Source organism: Notothenia rossii (genome assembly GCF_949606895.1).
Source record: "Notothenia rossii genome assembly, chromosome: 9".
NCBI lineage: Eukaryota > Metazoa > Chordata > Actinopteri > Perciformes > Nototheniidae > Notothenia > Notothenia rossii.
Window position 1 is genome coordinate 81,719,807 of NC_136907.1, and position 23,677 is coordinate 81,743,483.

Consider the following 23,677-nt stretch of genomic DNA (forward strand, 5'->3'; position numbering starts at 1 on the left):
ACTGGTCCTGGTTCTGGCGTGTGTTGTGGGTCTGGTGTGTGACTGGTCCTGGCTCTGGTGTGTGTTGTGGGTCTGGTGTGTGCTGTGTGACTGGTTGTGGTTCTGCTTCTGGTGTGTGACTGGTCCTGGTTCTGGTGTGTGTTGTGGGTCTGGTGTGTAACTGGTCCTGGTTCTGGCGTGTGTTGTGGGTCTGGTGTGTGACTGGTCCTGGCTCTGGTGTGTGTTGTGGGTCTGGTGTGTGCTGTGTGACTGGTTGTGGTTCTGCTTCTGGTGTGTGACTGGTTCTGGTTGTGGTCCAGAGTGCTGTCGGGGGCAGGACCTGGGCCCAGTGGCCGTGGACCAGCAGAGCCTGGAGATGCAGAGCTGTGCCACCAAACTGTGGACCATCAGAGAGGTTCTGCTGCGGAGACACATGAAGGTGGCCTTCTTTGGCAGGTGGGTCTTCGTTATTGTTATTGTTATTGTTATTGTTATTGTTATTGTTATTGTTATTGTTATTGTTAGGTAGGACCATCACAGGTCAGCGCAGCCGGTGGAACCAAATACAGGAAGAGAAAGACACTTTATTGAGGTTATCCAGGAAAGAACACAGCAGTATGAGTCGTACAGCGTGACATGAGTCAGCATTTCCCCACTTCCTGTCCCCTGGTCTGGAGGTCAATGGTTCTCTGAATGTGTTTTTGGTTATCCTGAAATGAGGTCTGAGGTTAACACGAGCTGCTCTGGTGTTCAAACATCAACACCGCAAGAGTACAGTAGTTTTATAATAGTATATATAATAAAACTACTGTAAAACTATTACAAGAGCAAAAACAAATCAGAGAAAAGAAGTTTGGCAAGAAATGTAAATACACGAAAACCCAGTTCAATAAGAATAAGACGAATACATTGGAAAACTACAATATGTGCAGTGTCCTCTTCAGGTTCCCAGAATCCTCTGGCCTCCTCAGAAACTCTGATTCTCATCCAACCGACGCCCTGATAACCGTTATCTCTCTTTCACAAACTTCCTCAAACACACCAGCTGATCCACGTCTGTTTCTGATGTAATAACTCATAACTGTTAACGCTGCAAGGTACCAACCCTTAACCCTCTGAGACCCACATAGGACATTTCCGTTTTTTGTATATTTTTGTGTTTTGCCTTATAAATTGTCATTTCTTTACACAGTATAATCAAGTTTTACACATCCCAGAAATCAGCACAACCTCAGCTAATGACATATGCCACTCATTAGAGACTTACACTATAATAGGGGATATTTGCTCATACATTTTTTTTTTTAACTTATGTCATTAAAAAGAGCTGCTAACCATAACGTTGAAAGAAACATTGAACACAGACATTTGCACACATTATCATTGTATCAGAACTCATTAGAAGACTCTAGCTTACTCTGTTCATTAGTTAAGCCCATTCTTTTGGGCAGCGTCTATGGATGTTTTTTTTGCCAGGAATTGTCATTTTTTTGTCCTGCCAATTTTGAAGACTACACATTATATATATCATGGCAGTTCCTTTCCACAATCACACATGGCATGCTGAGCAGATTCGTCTGAGTTTTCATCGACGTCGTCACCTTGAAAAATCAGCTCCAAAGCCTCAGCTGTAGTAAACTTCCTTGCCATAGCTCAGTCTGCTTTTAAGACACTAAAAGAACCTATTCCAACTTTTATTTTGTTTTCGCGCGTGGAATTATACCGGCTCTCGTTTCAGTACACATACCAACAGAACTGACAGGCAACCCTCTGAATCAGACTCCAATTGGCTTTGACTGCCAATCAGAGTGTCCGATTCAGAAACGTGACTCTTACATCACAAACAAAGATTGTGGATGAGAATAGCTCAATACAAACAAACGATAAGCAATGCGCCAGAATCAAGGACTATCCCCATCTTTTAAAACGTTACGCACATTCGTTTCACCGAAATAAGTAAACGCCTCTCAATTAAAAACTTAATAGAGCTGTTTATTGCCGTTTCTGTAGTTTAAGAGGAAAACACGGCATGTCTCTGGTTCAAACAGCTGAGACGTTATGACGCTTTGAACACCATGTGATATTTGAGATGGTATACGGCCCCGTGGGTCTCAGAGGGTTAAAGGGGAAATCACACGTAAATATTCTGAACAATTATTTAATTGCTATTTTCTACATTACACGCATATTACACTGGTATTAATAATAATATATTTTATTTATAAGCGCACTTTTCATTTGCGTAAACAAAACTCAAAGTGCTACAAAACTAAAAACGGTGAAACAAAACAACAAAAACAATAAAAACAATTAAAAACAATTAAAAATGTTTTGAAAACAATTAAAACGACATAATAAAAGCTGTGATGCCGGCATGGCATAATGTGGGGTATTTAAAAATCTAGTCGGCTATTCTAAAAAGATGCGTTTTTAAGCGTTTTTTTTTAAGAATCTACAGTCTGTTAACCCTGATTATACCATTGCATAATTTCCTGGTCTTCTCTAAAGAAGAGGGACCAATGAAAACGTTGTCATGGAAACATTCACTTGCTAACAATGACATTATTGTTGTATTAATATAAAGGGAGGTCAGGTACTCTTTAAAACAGCTGCTAGTTATGGGTACTTTTTACTTAAGCACATTTCAAAGCCCATACTTCTTTACTTTTACTTGAGTGAAGAAGTTTAGTCAGTACTTCTACTTTTACCAGAGTATTTTTAAACACGAATATCTGTACTTCTGCTTGAGTACAGGATGTGTGTACTTGTACTCTCTGAATATCAGTGAGCTGTGATAAATAATAATAAATGTCTCTGTGCTGCAGGACGAGTAACGGGAAGAGCACGGTGATCAACGCCATGCTGAGGGATCGCGTCCTGCCCAGCGGCATCGGACACACCACCAACTGCTTCCTGAGGGTGGAGGGCAGCGAGGGCGAAGAGGCCTACCTCACCACCGAGGCGTCCAATGAGAGGAGAAGCATCACGGTACGACAAATGATTTCACACTGTCCCTTTAATAACATGTTGTACTGTCCCTTTAATAACATGTCCTGCTGTCCCTTTAATAACATGTCGTGCTGTCCCTTTAATAACACGTCGTACTGTCCCTTTAATAACACGTCGTACTGTCCCTTTAATAACATGTCGTGCTGTCCCTTTAATAAGATGTTGTGCTGTCCCTTTAATAACATGTCGTGCTGTCCCTTTAATAACATGTCGTGCTGTCCCTTTAATAAGATGTTGTGCTGTCCCTTTAATAACATGTCGTGCTGTCCCTTTAATAACATGTCGTACTGTCCCTTTAATAACATGTCCTACTGTCCCTTTAATAACATGTCGTACTGTCCCTTTAATAACATGTCATAATATCCCTTTAATAACATGTGGTAATTTCCCTTTCGTTTTTAAAATGACAGTAACATGTGGTTCTGTAATAATAACATGTGGTTCTGTATTAACATGTTTATAACATGTGGTTATGTAATACCATGTTTATAACATGTGGTTCTGTAATACTAACGAGTGGTTCTATAATAACATGTGGTTCTGTAATAATAACATGTGGTTCTGTATTAACATTATAACATGTGGTTCTGTAATAACATGTGGTTCTGTAATAACATGTGGTTCTGTAATAACATGTGGTTCTGTAATAACATGTGGTTTTGTAATGACATTTGGTACTGTAATAACATGTGGTTCTGTAATAACATGTGGTTCTGTAATAACATTATAACATGTGGTTCTGTAATAACATGTGGTTCTGTAATAACATGTGGTTCTGTAATAACATGTAGTACTGTAATAACATGTGGTTCAGTAATAACATGTGGTTCTGTAATAACATGTGGTTTTGTAATGACATTTGGTTCTGTATTAACATGTGGTTCTGTAATAACATGTGGTTCTGTACATGTGGTACTGTAATAACATTTGGTTCTTTAATAATATGTGGTTCTGTAATAAAATGTAGTTATATAATAACATGTGGTACTGTAATAACATTTGGTACAGTAATAACATGTGGTTATATAATAACATGTGGTTCTGTAATGACATGTGGTACTGTAATAACATGTGGTTCCATAATAACATGTGGTTCTGTAATGACATGTGGTACTGTAATAACATGTGGTACTGTAATAACATGTGGTTCTATGTGGTACTGTAATAACATTTGGTACTGTAATAATAGCATGTGGTATTGTAATAATAGCATGTGGTTCTGTAATAACATGTGGTACTGTAATAATAACATGTGGTTCTGTAATACCATGTGGTTCTGTAATAATAACATGTGGTTCTGTAATAACATGTGGTTCTGTAATAACATGTGGTACTGTAATAACATGTGGTACTGTAATAACATGTGGTTCTGTAATAACATGTGGTACTGTAATAATAACATGTGGTTCTGTAATACCATGTGGTTCTGTAATAATAACATGTGGTTCTGTAATAACATGTGGTTCTGTAATAACATGTGGTACTGTAATAACATGTGGTACTGTAATAACATGTGGTACTGTAATAACATGTGGTACTGTAATAACATGTGGTTCTGTAATAACATGTGGTTCTGTACATGTGGTTCTGTAATAACAAGTGGTTCTGTACATGTGGTACTGTAATAACATGTGGTATTGTAATAACATGTGGTACTGTAATAACATGTGGTTCTGTAATAACATGTGGTTCTGTAATGACATGTGGTACTGTAATAACATGTGGTTCTGTAATAACATGTGGTACTGTAATAACATGTGGTACTGTAATAACTTGTGGTACTGTAATGACATGTGATACTGTAATAACAAGTGGTTCTATGTGGTACTGTAATAACATTTGGTACAGTAATAACATGTGGTTATATAATAACATGTGGTTCTGTACATGTGGTACTGTAATAACATTTGGTTCTTTAATAATATGTGGTTCTGTAATAAAATGTAGTTATATAATAACATGTGGTTCTGTAATGACATGTGGTACTGTCATAATATGTGGTTCTGTAATGACATGTGGTTCTGTAATGACATGTGATACTGTAATAACAAGTGGTTCTATGTGGTACTGTAATAACATTTGGTACAGTAATAACATGTGGTTATATAATAACATGTGGTTCTGTAATGACATGTGGTACTGTAATAACATGTGGTTCCATAATAACATGTGGTTCTGTAATGACATGTGGTACTGTAATAACATGTGGTTCTATGTGGTACTGTAATAACATTTGGTACTGTAATAATAGCATGTGGTTCTGTAATAACATGTGGTACTGTAATAATAACATGTGGTACTGTAATAATAACATGTGGTTCTGTAATACCATGTGGTTCTGTAATAATAACATGTGGTTCTGTAATGACATGTGGTACTGTAATAATAACATTTGGTACTGTAATAACATGTGGTACTTTAATAACATGTGGTACTGTAATAACATGTGGTACTTTAATAACATGTGGTACTGTAATAACATGTGGTACTTTAATAACATGTGGTACTGTAATAACAAGTGGTACTGTAATAACATGTGGTACTTTAATAACATGTGGTTCTATGTGGTACTGTAATAACATGTGGTACTTTAATAACATGTGGTACTGTAATAACATGTGGTACTTTAATAACATGTGGTACTGTAATAACATGTGGTTCTATGTGGTACTGTAATAACATGTGGTTCTATGAGGTATTTTAATAACATTTGGTTCTGTAATGACATGTGGTTCTGTAATAACATGTGGTTCTGTAATGACATGTGGTTCTGTACATTTGGTACTGTAGTAACATTTGGTTTTGTAATAACATGTGGTTCTGTAATGACATGTGGTACTGTAATAACATGTGGTTCTGTAATAACATGTGGTTATATAATAACATGTGGTTCTGTAATGACATGTGGTACTGTAATAACATGTGGTTCCATAATAACATGTGGTTCTGTAATGACATGTGGTACTGTAATAACATGTGGTACTGTAATAACATGTGGTTCTATGTGGTACTGTAATAACATTTGGTACTGTAATAATAGCATGTGGTTCTGTAATAACATGTGGTACTGTAATAATAACATGTGGTACTGTAATAATAACATGTGGTTCTGTAATACCATGTGGTTCTGTAATAATAACATGTGGTTCTGTAATAACATGTGGTACTGTAATAATAACATGTGGTTCTGTATTAACATGTGGTTCTGTAATAACATGTGGTTCTGTAATAACATGTGGTTCTGTAATAACATGTGGTACTGTAATAATAACATGTGGTTCTGCATTAACATGTGGTTCTGTAATAATAAAATATGGTTCTGTAATAACATGTGGTTCTGTAATAACATGTGGTACTCTAATAACATGTGGTACTGTAATAATAACATGTGGTTCTTTAATAATAACATGTGGTTCTGCATTAACATGTGGTTCTGTAATAACATGTGGTTCTGTAATAACATGTGGTACTGTAATAATAACATGTGGTTCTTTAATAATAACATGTGGTTCTGTATTAACATGTGGTTCTGTAATAACATGTGGTACTGTAATAATAACATGTGGTTCTGCATTAACATGTGGTTCTTTAATAACATGTGGTTCTGTAATAACATGTGGTTCTGTAATAATAACATGTGGTTCTGCATTAACATGTGGTTCTGTAATAACATGTGGTTCTGTAATAACATGTGGTTCTTTAATAATAACATGTGGTTCTGCATTAACATGTGGTTCTGTAATAACATGTGGTTCTGTAATAACATGTGGTTCTGTAATAACATGTGGTTCTGTAATAACATGTGGTTCTGTAATAACATGTGGTACTCTAATAACATGTGGTTCTGTAATAACATGTGGTACTCTAATAACATGTGGTACTGTAATAACATGTGGTTCTGTAATAACATGTGGTTCTGTAATAACATGTGGTTCTGTAATAATAACATGTGGTTCTGTAATACCATGTGGTTCTGTAATAACATGTGGTTCTGTAATAGCATGTGGTACTGTAATAATAACATGTGGTTCTGTAATACCATGTGGTTCTGTAATACCATGTGGTACTGTTATAATAACATGTAGTTCTATAATTACATGTGGTTCTGTAATACCATGTGGTTCTGTAATACCATGTGGTACTGTTATGATAACATGTGATTCTGTAATCACATGTGGTTCTGTAATAACATGTGGTACTGTAATAACATGTGGTTCTGTAATAATAACATGTGGTACTGTAATAACATTTGGTACTGTAATAACATGTGGTTCTGTAATAACATGTGGTTCTGTAATAACATGTGGTTCTGTAATAACATGTGGTACTGTTATAATAACATGTGGTTCTGTAATAACATGTGGTACTGTTATAATAACATGTGGTACTGTAATAATAACATGTGGTTCTGTAATACCATGTGGTTCTGTAATACCATGTGGTACTGTTATAATAACATGTAGTTCTATAATTACATGTGGTTCTGTAATACCATGTGGTTCTGTAATACCATGTGGTACTGTTATGATAACATGTGATTCTGTAATCACATGTGGTTCTGTAATAACATGTGGTACTGTAATAACATGTGGTTCTGTAATAATAACATGTGGTACTGTAATAACATTTGGTACTGTAATAACATGTGGTTCTGTAATAACATGTGGTTCTGTAATAACATGTGGTACTGTTATAATAACATGTGGTTCTGTAATAACATGTGGTACTGTTATAATAACATGTGGTACTGTAATAATAACATGTGGTACTGTAATAACATTTGGTACTGTAATAACATGTGGTTCTGTAATAACATGTGGTTCTGTAATAACATGTGGTTCTGTAATAACATGTGGTACTGTTATAATAACATGTGGTTCTGTAATAACATGTGGTACTGTTATAATAACATGTGGTACTGTTATAATAACATGTGGTTCTATATTAACATTTTGTTTTGTAATAATAACATGTGGTACTGTAATAATAACATGTGGTTCTGTAATAACATGTGGTTCTGTAATAACATGTGGTTCTGTAATAACATGTGGTACTGTTATAACATGTGGTACTGTTATAATAACATGTGGTACTGTAATAATAACATGTGGTTCTGTAATACCATGTGGTTCTGTAATACCATGTGGTTCTGTAATAAGATGTAGTACTGTTATAATAAAATGTGATTCTGTATTAACATGTGGTTCTGTAATACCATGTGGTTCTGTAATACCATGTGGTTCTGTAATAAGATGTGGTACTGTTATAATAACATGTGGTACTGTAATAATAACATGTGGTTCTGTAATACCATGTGGTTCTGTAATAAGATGTAGTACTGTTATAATAAAATGTGATTCTGTATTAACATGTGGTTCTGTAATACCATGTGGTTCTGTAATACCATGTGGAACTGTAATACCATGTGGTTCTGTAATACCATGTGGTTCTGTAATAAAATGTGGTACTCTGATAACATGTGGTACTCTAATAATAACATGTGGTTCTGTATTAACATGTGGTTCTGTAATAATAACATGTGGTACTGTAATAATAACATGTGGTACTGTAATAATAACATGTGGTACTCTGATAACATGTGGTACTGTAATAATAACATGTGGTTCTGTAATAATAACATGTGGTTCTGTAATAAAAGCATGTGGTTCTGTAATGACATGTGGTACTCTGATAACATGTGGTTCTGTAATAACATGTGGTACTGTAATAAAATGTGGTACTCTGATAACATGTGGTACTCTAATAATAACATGTGGTTCTGTATTAACATGTGGTTCTGTAATAATAACATGTGGTTCTGTAATAATAACATGTGGTACTGTAATAATAACATGTGGTACTGTAATAATAACATGTGGTACTCTGATAACATGTGGTACTGTAATAATAACATGTGGTTCTGTAATAATAACATGTGGTTCTGTAATAAAAGCATGTGGTTATGTAATGACATGTGGTACTGTAATAATAACTTGTGGTACTGTAATAACATATGGTACTGTAATAACATGTGGTTCTATGTGGTTCTGTAATAACATGTGGTACTGTAATAACATGTGGTTCTATGTGGTTCTGTAATAACATGTGGTACTCTAATGACATGTGGTACTGTAATAATAACTTGTGGTACTGTAATAACAGGTGGTTCTATGTGGTACTGTAATAACATGTGGTTCTATGTGGTACTGTAATAACATGTGGTTCTATGTGGTACTGTAATAACATGTGTTTCTGTAATAATATTTGGTTCTGTAATGACATGTTGTTCTTTAATAATAACATGTGGTACTTTAATAACATGTGGTTCTATGTGGTACTGTAATGACATGTGGTACTGTAATAATAACATTTGGTACTGTAATAACATGTGGTACTTTAATAACATGTGGTACTGTAATAACATGTGGTACTTTAATAACATGTGGTACTGTAATAACATGTGGTACTTTAATAACATGTGGTACTGTAATAACAAGTGGTACTGTAATAACATGTGGTACTTTAATAACATGTGGTTCTATGTGGTACTGTAATGACATGTGGTACTGTAATAATAACATTTGGTACTGTAATAACATGTGGTACTTTAATAACATGTGGTACTGTAATAACATGTGGTACTTTAATAACATGTGGTACTGTTATAATATTTGGTTCTGTAATGACATGTTGTTCTTTAATAATAACATTTGGTACTGTAATAACATGTGGTTCTATGTGGTACTGTAATAACATGTGGTTCTATGTGGTACTGTAATAACATGTGTTTCTGTAATAATATTTGGTTCTGTAATGACATGTTGTTCTTTAATAATAACATGTGGTACTTTAATAACATGTGGTTCTATGTGGTACTGTAATGACATGTGGTACTGTAATAATAACATTTGGTACTGTAATAACATGTGGTACTTTAATAACATGTGGTACTGTAATAACATGTGGTACTTTAATAACATGTGGTACTGTAATAACATGTGGTACTTTAATAACATGTGGTACTGTAATAACAAGTGGTACTGTAATAACATGTGGTACTTTAATAACATGTGGTTCTATGTGGTACTGTAATAACATGTGGTACTTTAATAACATGTGGTACTGTAATAACATGTGGTACTTTAATAACATGTGGTACTGTAATAACATGTGGTACTGTAATAACATGTGGTTCTATGTGGTACTGTAATAACATGTGGTTCTATGAGGTATTTTAATAACATTTGGTTCTGTAATGACATGTGGTTCTGTAATAACATGTGGTTCTGTAATGACATGTGGTTCTGTACATTTGGTACTGTAGTAACATTTGGTTTTGTAATAACATGTGGTTCTGTAATGACATGTGGTACTGTAATAACATGTGGTTCTGTAATAACATGTGGTTCTGTAATGACATGTGGTTCTGTAATAACATGTGGTTCTCTAATAACATGTGGTACTGTAATAACATGTGGTACTGTAATAACATGTGGTTCTATGTGGTACTGTAATAACATTTGGTACTGTAATAACATGTGGTACTGTAATAATAACATGTGGTACTGTAATAACATGTGGTTGTGTAATAACATGTGGTACTGTAATAACATGTGGTACTGTAATAATAACATGTGATTCTGTAATAACATGTGGTACTGTAATAACATGTGGTACTGTAATAATAACATGTGGTTCTGTAATAACATGTGGTACAGTAATAACATGTGGTTGTGTAATAACATGTGGTACTGTAATACCATGTGGTAATGTAATAAGATGTAGTACTGTTATGATAACATGTGGTACTGTAATAACATGTGGTTCTGTAATACCATGTGGTTCTGTAATAACATGTGGTTCTGTAATGATAACATGTGGTTCTGTAGTAACATGTTAAAACATGTGATCCTCAGACGGTGAACCAGCTGGCCCACGCTCTCCACATGGATCCCTCTCTGGACTCAGGCAGTCTGGTGAAGGTCATGTGGCCCAAGAGCCGCTGCGCTCTGCTGAGAGACGACCTGGTGCTGATGGACAGGTCAAACACACACACACACACACACACACACACACACACACACACACACACACACACACACACACACACACACACACACGCGCACACACACACACACACATACACACACACACACACACACACACACACACACACACACACACACACACACACACACACACACACACACAGGACATGTCCCTGTAATCGGTAATTGTAAGTCGCTTTGGATAAAAGCGTCAGCTAAATGAAATGTAATAATAATAATAATGATTTTGTTAATAATATTAATTATTATTATTATGTTGAAAATAGTAATTATAATAATAATAATAATAACAACAATAATAATAATACAATGAATAATAATGATGATGGTATCTTGCAGCCCGGGCACTGATGTGACCCTGGAGCTGGACAGCTGGATCGATAAGTTCTGTTTGGACGCTGACGTCTTCGTGTTGGTGGGAAACGCTGAGTCCACGCTCATGAACACGGTGAGATCATCACACACTCACAGATAATCACAGATAATAATCCAGATGTATCATCAACGTCAACTTTATGGTCAATCTTTCAGTTTGTGTGAACAGAGCGATCCAAATACCGTTTCCCACAGAATACTAAAATAATATTTATAAAATATGTATATCCTCAATACATCATATATTGCTCCTTAGTCTACATATCATTGATTATATTTATGTTATTGATGACATTTGTCTTTTCTATTATATTTATATGAATTTATTTTTATATATTTTTATAATATTAATATTTTGTCTGCAGGAGAAACTTTTCTTCCATAAAGTCAGCGAGAGAATCTCCAAACCGAACATCTTCATCCTCCACAACCGCTGGGACGCCTCAGTGAGCGAGCCGGAGTTCATCCAGGAGGTGTGTGTGTGTGTGTGTGTGTGTGTGTGTGTGTGTGTGTGTGTGTGTGTGTGTGTGTGTGTGTGTGTGTGTGTGTGTGTGTGTGTGTGTGTGTGTGTGTGTGTGTGTGTGTGTGTGTGTGTGTGTGTGTGTGTGTGTGTGTGTGTGTGTGTGTGTGTGTAATGCATCCTGGTACATATAGGTGTACTGCATCCTGGTACATGTATGCATAATGCATCCTGGTACATGTAGGCATAATGCATCCTGGTACATGTAGTTGTAATGCATCCTGGTACTTGTAGTTGTAATGCATCCTGGTACATGCAGGCATAATGCATCCTGGTACATGTAGTTGTAATGCATCCTGGTACTTGTAGTTGTAATGCATCCTGGTACTTGTAGTTGTAATGCATCCTGGTACTTGTAGTTGTAATGCATCCTGGTACTTGTAGTTGTAATGCATCCTGGTACTTGTAGTTGTAATGCATCCTGGTACATGTAGGCATACTGCATCCTGTTACATGTAGTCGTAATGCATCCTGGTACTTGTAGTTGTAATGCATCCTGGTACATGTAGGCATAATGCATCCTGTTACATGTAGTCGTAATGCATCCTGGTACTTGTAGTTGTAATGCATCCTGGTACATGTAGGCATAATGCATCCTGTTACATGTAGTCGTAATGCATCCTGTTACTTGTAGTTGTAATGCATCCTGGTACTTGTAGTTGTAATGCATCCTGGTACTTGTAGGCATACTGCATCCTGTTACATGTAGTCGTAATGCATCCTGGTACTTGTAGTTGTAATGCATCCTGTTACATGTAGTCGTAATGCATCCTGGTACTTGTAGTTGTAATGCATCCTGTTACATGTAGTCGTAATGCATCCTGTTACATGTAGTCGTAATGCATCCTGGTACTTGTAGTTGTAATGCATCCTGGTACTTGTAGTTGTAATGCATCCTGTTACATGTAGTTGTAATGCATCCTGGTACATGTAGGCATAATGAATCTTGTTACATTCAGGCATAATGCATCCTGTTACATGTAGGCATAATGCATCCTTGTACATGTAGGCATAATGCATCCTTGTACATGTAGGCATAATGCATCCTGTTACTTGTAGGCATAATGCATCCTGGTACTTGTAGTTGTAATGCATCCTGGTACTTGTAGGCATAATGCATCCTGGTACTTGTAGGCATAATGCATCCTGTTACTTGTAGGCATAATGCATCCTGGTACTTGTAGGCATAATGCATCCTGTTACTTGTAGGCATAATGCATCCTGGTACTTGTAGGCATAATGCATCCTTGTACATGTAGGCATAATGCATCCTGGTACTTGTAGGCATAATGCATCCTGGTACTTGTAGGCATAATGCATCCTGGTACTTGTAGTTGTAATGCATCCTTGTACATGTAGGCATAATGCATCCTGTTACATGTAGGCATAATGCATCCTTGTACATGTAGGCATAATGCATCCTTGTACTTGTAGGCATAATGCATCCTGGTACTTGTAGGCATAATGCATCCTTGTACATGTAGGCATAATGCATCCTGGTACTTGTAGGCATAATGCATCCTGGTACTTGTAGGCATAATGCATCCTGGTACTTGTAGTTGTAATGCATCCTTGTACATGTAGGCATAATGCATCATGTTACATGTAGGCATAATGCATCCTGTTACATGTAGGCATAATGCATCCTTGTACATGTAGGCATAATGCATCCTGTTACTTGTAGGCATAATGCATCATGTTACATGTAGGCATAATGCATCCTGTTACATGTAGGCATAATGCATCCTGTTACATGTAGGCATAATGCATCCTTGTACATGTAGGCGTAATGCATCCTGTTACATGTAGGCATAATGCATCCTTGTACATGTAGGCATAATGCATCATGTTACATGTAGGCATAATGCATCCTGTTACATGTAGGCATAATGCATCCTGTTACATGTAGGCATAATGCATCCTTGTACATGTAGGCATAATGCATCCTGTTACTTGTAGGCATAATGCATCCTGTTACATGTAGGCATAATGCATCCTTGTACATGTAGGCATAATGCATCCTGTTACTTGTAGGCATAATGCATCCTGGTACTTGTAGTTGTAATGCATCCTGTTACATGTAGGCATAATGCATCCTTGTACATGTAGGCATAATGCATCCTGTTACTTGTAGGCATAATGCATCCTTGTACATGTAGGCATAATGCATCCTGTTACATGTAGGCATAATGCATCCTTGTACATGTAGGCATAATGCATCCTTGTACATGTAGGCATAATGCATCCTGTTACTTGTAGGCATAATGCATCCTGGTACTTGTAGTTGTAATGCATCCTGTTACATGTAGGCATAATGCATCCTGTTACATGTAGGCATAATGCATCCTGTTACATGTAGGCATAATGCATCCTGGTACATGTAGGCATAATGCATCCTTGTACATGTAGGCATAATGCATCCTTGTACATGTAGGCATAATGCATCCTGGTACTTGTAGGCATAATGCATCCTTGTACATGTAGGCATAATGCATCCTTGTACATGTAGGCATAATGCATCCTGGTACTTGTAGTTGTAATGCATCCTTGTACATGTAGGCATAATGCATCCTGTTACATGTAGGCGTAATGCATCCTGTTACTTGTAGGCATAATGCATCCTGGTACTTGTAGTTGTAATGCATCCTTGTACATGTAGGCATAATGCATCCTGTTACATGTAGGCGTAATGCATCATGTTACTTGTAGGCATAATGCATCCTGGTACTTGTAGTTGTAATGCATCCTTGTACATGTAGGCATAATGCATCCTGTTACATGTAGGCATAATGCATCCTTGTACATGTAGGCATAATGCATCCTGTTACATGTAGGCATAATGCATCCTGTTACTTGTAGGCATAATGCATCCTTGTACTTGTAGGCATAATGCATCCTTGTACTTGTAGGCATAATGCATCCTTGTACATGTAGGCATAATGCATCCTTGTACATGTAGTCGTAATGCATCCTGGTACTTGTAGGCATAATGCATCCTTGTACATGTAGGCATAATGCATCCTTGTACATGTAGGCATAATGCATCCTTGTACATGTAGGCATAATGCATCCTGGTACTTGTAGTTGTAATGCATCCTTGTACTTGTAGGCATAATGCATCCTGTTACATGTAGGCGTAATGCATCCTGTTACATGTAGGCATAATGCATCCTGGTACTTGTAGGCATAATGCATCCTTGTACATGTAGGCATAATGCATCCTTGTACATGTAGGCATAATGCATCCTGGTACTTGTAGGCATAATGCATCCTTGTACATGTAGGCATAATGCATCCTTGTACATGTAGGCATAATGCATCCTGGTACATGTAGGCATAATGCATCCTGGTACTTGTAGTTGTAATGCATCCTGGTACTTGTAGGCATAATGCATCCTTGTACATGTAGGCATAATGCATCCTGGTACTTGTAGTTGTAATGCATCCTTGTACATGTAGGCATAATGCATCCTGTTACATGTAGGCGTAATGCATCCTGTTACTTGTAGGCATAATGCATCCTGGTACTTGTAGTTGTAATGCATCCTTGTACATGTAGGCATAATGCATCCTGTTACATGTAGGCGTAATGCATCCTGTTACTTGTAGGCATAATGCATCCTGGTACTTGTAGTTGTAATGCATCCTTGTACATGTAGGCATAATGCATCCTGTTACATGTAGGCATAATGCATCCTTGTACATGTAGGCATAATGCATCCTGTTACATGTAGGCATAATGCATCCTGTTACTTGTAGGCATAATGCATCCTTGTACTTGTAGGCATAATGCATCCTTGTACTTGTAGGCATAATGCATCCTTGTACATGTAGGCATAATGCATCCTTGTACATGTAGTCGTAATGCATCCTGGTACTTGTAGGCATAATGCATCCTTGTACATGTAGGCATAATGCATCCTTGTACATGTAGGCATAATGCATCCTTGTACATGTAGGCATAATGCATCCTGGTACTTGTAGTTGTAATGCATCCTTGTACTTGTAGGCATAATGCATCCTGTTACATGTAGGCGTAATGCATCCTGTTACTTGTAGGCATAATGCATCCTGGTACTTGTAGTTGTAATGCATCCTTGTACATGTAGGCATAATGCATCCTGTTACATGTAGGCGTAATGCATCCTGTTACTTGTAGGCATAATGCATCCTGGTACTTGTAGTTGTAATGCATCCTGTTACATGTAGGCATAATGCATCCTTGTACATGTAGGCATAATGCATCCTGTTACATGTAGGCATAATGCATCCTGTTACTTGTAGGCATAATGCATCCTTGTACTTGTAGGCATAATGCATCCTTGTACTTGTAGGCATAATGCATCCTTGTACATGTAGTCTTAATGCATCCTTGTACATGTAGTCGTAATGCATCCTGGTACTTGTAGGCATAATGCATCCTTGTACTTGTAGGCATAATGCATCCTGGTACTTGTAGGCATAATGCATCCTTGTACATGTAGTTGTAATGCATCCTGGTACTTGTAGGCATAATGCATCCTTGTACATGTAGTTGTAATGCATCCTGGTACTTGTAGGCATAATGCATCCTGGTACTTGTAGGCATAATGCATCCTGCAGATTGTTTAATGGACTAAATGAAACCTCTCAGGTGAGGAAGCAGCACCTGGACCGGGGGGTGAGCTTCCTGTCGGGGGAGCTGAAGGTGGTCGGAGAGGAAGAAGCTCCGGGGAGGATCTTCTTCATCTCCGCTAAAGAGGTCCTGACATCCAGGATGCAGCGAGCACAGGGCATGCCTGAGACAGGTGAGAGTGGGGGGTGGGAGAGACAGGTGAGAGACAGGTGAGAGAGGGGAGGGAGAGGGGAGGGGAGACAGGGGAGAGACATGCGAGACAGGTAAGAGGGAGAGGGGAGGGGAAAGGGGAGACAGGTGAGACAGGTGAGACAGGTAAGAGGGGGGAGGGGAGAGGGGAGGGGAGAGGGGAGACAGGTGAGACAGGTGAGACAGGTAAGAGGGGGAGGGGAGAGGGGAGGGGAGAGGGGAGACAGGTGAGACAGGTGAGACAGGTAAGAGGGGGGAGGGGAGAGGGGAGGGGAGACAGGCGAGACAGGTAAGAGGGGGGAGGGGGGAGGGGAGAGGCTCGGGAGAGGGGAGACAGGTAAGAGGGGGGAGGAGAGACAGGTGAGACAGGAGGAGAGACAGGAGGAGAGACAGGTGAGACAGGAGGAGAGACAGGAGGAGAGACATGAGGAGAGACATGAGGAGAGACAGGAGGTGAGACAGGAGGAGAGACAGGAGGAGAGACAGGTGAGACAGGAGGAGAGACAGGTGAGACAGGAGGAGAGACAGGAGGAGAGACAGGTGAGACAGGAGGAGAGACAGGTGAGACAGGAGGAGAGACAGGAGGAGAGACAGGTGAGACAGGAGGAGAGACAGGTGAGACAGGAGGAGAGACAGGTGAGACAGGAGGAGAGACAGGTGAGACAGGAGGAGAGACAGGAGGAGAGACAGGTGAGACAGGAGGAGAGACAGGAGGAGAGACAAGTGAGACAGGAGGAGAGACAGGAGGAGAGACATGAGGAGAGACAGGAGGAGAGGCAGGTGAGACAGGAGGAGAGACAGGAGGAGAGACAGGTGAGACAGGAGGAGAGACAGGAGGAGAGACAGGTGAGACAGGAGGAGAGACAGGTGAGACAGGAGGAGAGACAGGAGGAGAGACAGGTGAGACAGGAGGAGAGACAGGAGGAGAGACAGGTGAGACAGGAGGAGAGACAGGAGGAGAGACAGGTGAGACAGGAGGAGAGACAGGAGGAGAGACAGGAGGAGAGACAGGAGGAGAGACAGGTGAGACAGGAGGAGAGACAGGAGGTGAGACAGGAGGAGAGACAGGTGAGACAGGAGGAGAGACAGGAGGAGAGACAGGTGAGACAGGAGGAGAGACAGGTGAGACAGGAGGAGAGACAGGAGGAGAGACAGGTGAGACAGGAGGAGAGACAGGAGGAGAGACAGGTGAGACAGGAGGAGAGACAGGAGGAGAGACAGGAGGAGAGACAGGTGAGACAGGAGGTGAGACAGGAGGAGAGACAGGTGAGACAGGAGGAGAGACAGGTGAGACGGGGGGAGGAGAGACAGGAGGAGAGACAGGAGGAGAGACAGGAGGAGAGACAGGAGGAGAGATAGGAGGAGAGACAGGTGAGACAGGAGGAGAGACAGGAGGAGAGACAGGAGGAGAGACAGGAGGAGAGACAGGAGAGACAGGAGGAGAGACAGGTGAGACAGGAGGAGAGACAGGTGAGACAGGAGGAGAGACAGGAGGAGAGACAGGTGAGACAGGAGGAGAGACAGGAGGAGAGACAGGTGAGACAGGAGGAGAGACAGGAGGAGAGACAGGAGGAGAGACAGGAGGAGAGACATGAGGAGAGACAGGTGAGACAGGAGGAGAGACAGGAGGTGAGACAGGAGGAGAGACAGGTGAGACAGGAGGAGAGACAGGAGGAGAGACAGGTGAGACAGGAGGAGAGACAGGTGAGACAGGAGGAGAGACAGGAGGAGAGACAGGTGAGACAGGAGGAGAGACAGGAGGAGAGACAGGTGAGACAGGAGGAGAGACAGGAGGAGAGACAGGTCAGACAGGAGGAGAGACAGGTGAGACGGGAGGAGAGACAGGTGAGACAGGAGGAGAGACAGGTGAGACAGGAGGTGAGACAGGAGGAGAGACAGGTGAGACAGGAGGAGAGACAGGAGGAGAGACAGGAGGAGAGACAGGAGGAGAGACAGGAGGAGAGATAGGAGGAGAGACAGGTGAGGAGAGACAGGAGGAGAGACAGGAGGAGAGACAGGAGGAGAGACAGGAGGAGAGACAGGTGAGACAGGAGGAGAGACAGGAGGAGAGACAGGAGGAGAGACAGGAGGAGAGACAGGAGGAGAGACAGGAGGAGAGACAGGAGGAGAGACAGGAGGTGAGACGGGAGGAGAGACAGGAGGAGAGACAGGAGGAGAGACAGGAGGAGAGACAGGTGAGACAGGAGGAGAGACAGGAGGAGAGACAGGAGGAGAGACAGGAGAGACAGGAGGAGAGACAGGAGGAGAGACAGGTGAGACAGGAGGAGAGACAGGAGGAGAGACAGGTGAGACAGGAGGAGAGACAGGTGAGACGGGAAGAGAGACAGGTGAGACAGGAGGAGAGACAGGAGGAGAGACAGGTGAGACAGGAGGAGAGACAGGTGAGACGGGAAGAGAGACAGGTGAGACAGGAGGTGAGACAGGAGGAGAGACAGGTGAGACAGGAGGAGAGACAGGAGGAGAGACAGGTGAGACAGGAGGAGAGACAGGAGGAGAGACAGGTGAGACAGGAGGAGAGACAGGAGGAGAGACAGGAGGAGAGACAGGAGGAGAGACAGGAGGAGAGACAGGTGAGACAGGAGGAGAGACAGGAGGAGAGACAGGTGAGACAGGAGGAGAGACAGGTGAGACGGGAGGAGAGACAGGTGAAACAGGAGGTGAGACAGGAGGAGAGACAGGTGAGACAGGAGGAGAGACAGGAGGAGAGACAGGAGGAGAGACAGGTGAGACATGAGGAGAGACAGGTGAGACGGGGGGAGGAGAGACAGGAGGAGAGACATGAGGAGAGACAGGAGAGACAGGAGGAGAGACAGGAGGAGAGACAGGTGAGACAGGAGGAGAGACAGGAGGAGAGACGGGAGGAGAGACAGGAGGAGAGACAGGAGGAGAGACAGGAGGTGAGACAGGAGGAGAGACAGGAGGAGAGACGGGAGGAGAGACAGGAGGAGAGACAGGAGGAGAGACAGGAGAGACAGGAGGAGAGACAGGTGGAGAGACAGGAGGAGAGACAGGAGGAGAGACAGGAGGAGAGACAGCTGAGACAGGAGGAGAGACAGGAGGAGAGACAGGTGAGACAGGAGGAGAGACAGGAGGAGAGACAGGTGAGACAGGAGGAGAGACAGGAGGAGAGACAGGAGGAGAGACAGGTGAGACAGGAGGAGAGACAGGAGGAGAGACAGGTGAGACAGGAGGAGAGACAGGTGAGACGGGAGGAGAGACAGGTGAAACAGGAGGTGAGACAGGAGGAGAGACAGGTGAGACAGGAGGAGAGACAGGAGGAGAGACAGGAGGAGAGACAGGTGAGACAGGAGGAGAGACAGGAGGAGAGACAGGAGGAGAGTCAGGTGAGACGGGGGGAGGAGAGACAGGAGGAGAGACAGGAGGAGAGACAGGAGGAGAGACAGGAGGAGAGACAGGAGGAGAGATAGGTGAGATAGGAGGAGAGACAGGAGGAGAGACGGGAGGAGAGACAGGAGGAGAGACAGGAGGAGAGACAGGAGGAGAGACAGGTGAGACAGGAGGAGAGACAGGAGGAGAGACAGGACAGACAGGAGGAGAGACAGGAGGAGAGACAGGAGGAGAGACAGGAAAGACAGGAGGAGAGACAGGAGGAGAGACAGGAGGAGAGACAGGAGGAGAGACAGGTGAGACAGGAGGAGAGACAGGAGGAGAGACAGGTGAGACAGGAGGAGAGACAGGTGAGAGAGGAGGAGAGACAGGAGGAGAGACAGGTGAGACAGGAGGAGAGACAGGAGGAGAGACAGGAGGAGAGACAGGAGGAGAGACAGGTGGAGAGACAGGAGGAGAGACAGGAGGAGAGACAGGAGGAGAGACAGGAGAGACAGGAGGAGAGACAGGAGGAGAGACAGGAGGTGAGACAGGAGGAGAGACAGGTGAGACAGGAGGAGAGACAGGAGGAGAGACAGGTGAGACAGGAGGAGAGACAGGAGGTGAGACGGGAGGAGAGACAGGAGGAGAGACAGGTGAGACAGGAGGAGAGACAGGAGGAGAGACAGGAGGAGAGACAGGAGGAGAGACAGGAGGAGAGACAGAAGGTGAGACAGGAGGAGAGACAGGTGAGACAGGAGGAGAGACAGGAGGAGAGACAGGTGAGACAGGAGGAGGAGACAGGTGAGACAGGAGGAGAGACAGGAGGAGAGACAGGTGAGACAGGAGGAGAGACAGGAGAGACAGGTGAGACAGGAGTAGAGACAGGTGAGACAGGAGGAGGAGACAGGTGAGACAGGAGGAGGAGACAGGTGAGACAGGTGAGACAGGTGAGACAGGTGAGACAGGTGAGAGGGGGGAGACAGGTTTATATTGCGAGACAGATACTTTTTTTAATGTAAGTTATGTGTAGTACCTTTATAATAAATACTAAATATGAAGTACCGTGTGCTTCCTGCAGGCGGCGCTCTGGCTGAAGGTTTCCACGACAGGCTGAGAGAGTTCCAGATGTTTGAGCGGACCTTCGAGGTAAATACAAGTACTTTAGTGGTAGAAATCTACAGGATAGCAGACATAAGTGACCTGTGACCTCTGACCTGTGACCTCTGACCTCTGAGCTGTGACCTGTGACCTCTGACCTGCAGGAATTCATCTCTCAGTCCGCGGTGAAGACGAAGTTCGAGCAGCACACAGTTCGGGCGTCACAGATCACAGAGACCATCAAATCTGTGATGGATGACATCAACATCGCCTCCGCTGACAGGAAGTTAGTGAACACACTTCCTGTCTTATATTTACTATTACACACTGATTATAGCTGCTCATACACACTCACTGAATACACACTTCCTGACCTCTGACCTCTGACCTCTGACCTCTGACCTCTGGCAGGATCTTGTGTCTGGAGGAGCGCGAGGAGCAGAGAGATCGTCTGGATTTCGTTCGAGGACAAATCAACCGTCTGAGCGACAGCGTGAGAGAGAAGATCAGAACTCTGACGGAGGAGGTCGCTGCCAAGGTGAGGGAGCACTCTGTGACCACTAGAGGTACTCAGGTCTGGTACTCGAGTAAAAGTAAAAGTACTCAGATCTTGTTCTTGAGTAAAAGTAGAAGTACTCAGATCTTGTCCTTGAGTAAAAGTAGAAGTACTCAGATCTTGTACTTGAGTAAAAGTAGAAGTACTCAGATCTTGTACTTGAGTAAAAGTAGAAGTACTCAGATCTTGTTCTTGAGTAAAAGTAGAAGTACTCAGATCTTGTCCTTGAGTAAAAGTAGAAGTACTCAGATCTTGTACTTGAGTAAAAGTAGAAGTACTCAGATCTTGTACTTGAGTAAAAGTAGAAGTACTCAGATCTTGTTCTTGAGTAAAAGTAGAAGTACTCAGATCTTGTCCTTGAGTAAAAGTAGAAGTACTCAGATCTTGTACTTGAGTAAAAGTAGAAGTACTCTGATCATGTACTTGAGTAAAAGTAGAAGTACTCAGATCTTGTACTCAAGTAAAAGTAGAAGTACTCTGATCTTGTACTTGAGTGAAGGTAGAAGTACTCAGGTCTTGTACTTGAGTAAAAGTAGAAGTACTCAGGTCTTGTACTTGAGTAAACAGCATTTAATTACACAAAAGATGCGGTGGTGTACAATGAAATTGCAAGCTGGAGGCGCTCTCCCCATGTGTTCGGTCAGCCGAGGTCTGGAAAAGGAGATTGATTCTTGGCTTGCCCTTCCTGTTGTCATTTGTGGTCTTTTCCTATTGGCCGGCGTTGACGGGGGCGGGTCCATTGCAATTCCTGCCTTTTTCTGTTGCTAAATTACATCATTCTGATGTCTGTGGTTATTTAAACATTCCCTGATAAACGTTATTTCAGCGTCAATAAATGAGTGCTAATCCCAGTGTGTTTAGTGTACAACATCACATCTCATTTCCCCTTCAATTCACGGTTTCAAATTTTAGCCACATGCTAATGCTAACCGGAAATGAAGAATTTTCAGAATAAAAGTGTTAAGTTAATAGTCAGTTTGAACTTCCGTTTTTTCAGAATAAAACTGCTTTAAATTAAAACCCTATATTTAATTTAGATTACGGCATATCAACATTGATTTTTAATTTCTTACAATGTAGAAGAGACATGTGTCCCCTCTGTGTAAAGAGAGAGTGTCTTTACACAGAGGGGACACATGCTGATGTAGAAGAGACATGTGTCCCCTCTGTGTAGAGAGAGAGTCAGAGGGGACACATGTTGATGTAGAAGAGACATGTGTCCCCTCTGTGTAAAGAGAGAGTGTCTTTACACAGAGGGGACACATGTTGATGTAGAAGAGACATGTGTCCCCTCTGTGTAAAGAGAGAGTGTCTTTACACAGAGGGGACACATGCTGATGTAGAAGAGACATGTGTCCCCTCTGTGTAAAGAGAGAGTGTCTTTACACAGAGGGGACACATGCTGATGTAGAAGAGACATGTGTCCCCTCTGTGTAGAGAGAGAGTCTCAGGGGACACATGCTGATGTAGAAGAGACATGAAGAGGTGGATTTTGCATACAAGGTGACCTTGAAGTTTGTTCTGATGGATACTTGGTGTTTTTTTCAGGTGGAGTCGGCGCTGTCCAATCAGATCCGATCACTTCCTGTTCTGGTGGACGAGTTCAGAGCCGACTTCAGCCCAACACAGCAAACTCTGCAGCTCTACAAAACTGTGAGTGTTCAGCAGCCATCCCATACTACTGTCAGATCAAAGGACGCATCTCAGCAGCTCCATTTACAACATCAGGACAAACACTAAGACACAAGAGGACTGTGGTGGAAACACACTGTATCACCTTGTGCTAAGAAAAGAACACAAGCTTAAACCAAAGTTGTGTTTTAATAAAGAGTTATAGCATTTAACAGACTCTCATTTCCTGCTGAAAGGCCAGAGTCCTGCACGAGTAGATAGGACCAGGATCTGACCAAGTTACA

The 23,677-nt window shown here is 41.6% G+C and overlaps 1 protein-coding gene across 1 annotated transcript in view; it reads left to right on the forward strand.

Moving 5' to 3' along the window:
* The first annotated feature begins 338 nt into the window (after positions 1–338).
* mfn1a (mitofusin 1a) overlaps positions 339–23,677 on the forward strand; it is a 40,381-nt gene continuing 17,042 nt past the window's right edge. The window contains exons 1-10 of the mRNA XM_079648993.1: positions 339–435; positions 2,805–2,967; positions 10,905–11,029; positions 11,397–11,505; positions 11,798–11,905; positions 16,586–16,739; positions 21,186–21,253; positions 21,370–21,491; positions 21,617–21,743; positions 23,310–23,414. Of these exons, the coding sequence (XP_079505119.1) occupies positions 356–435; positions 2,805–2,967; positions 10,905–11,029; positions 11,397–11,505; positions 11,798–11,905; positions 16,586–16,739; positions 21,186–21,253; positions 21,370–21,491; positions 21,617–21,743; positions 23,310–23,414 (1,161 nt within the window). The 5' untranslated portion in view covers positions 339–355. The remainder of the gene's footprint in view (positions 436–2,804; positions 2,968–10,904; positions 11,030–11,396; positions 11,506–11,797; positions 11,906–16,585; positions 16,740–21,185; positions 21,254–21,369; positions 21,492–21,616; positions 21,744–23,309; positions 23,415–23,677) is intronic.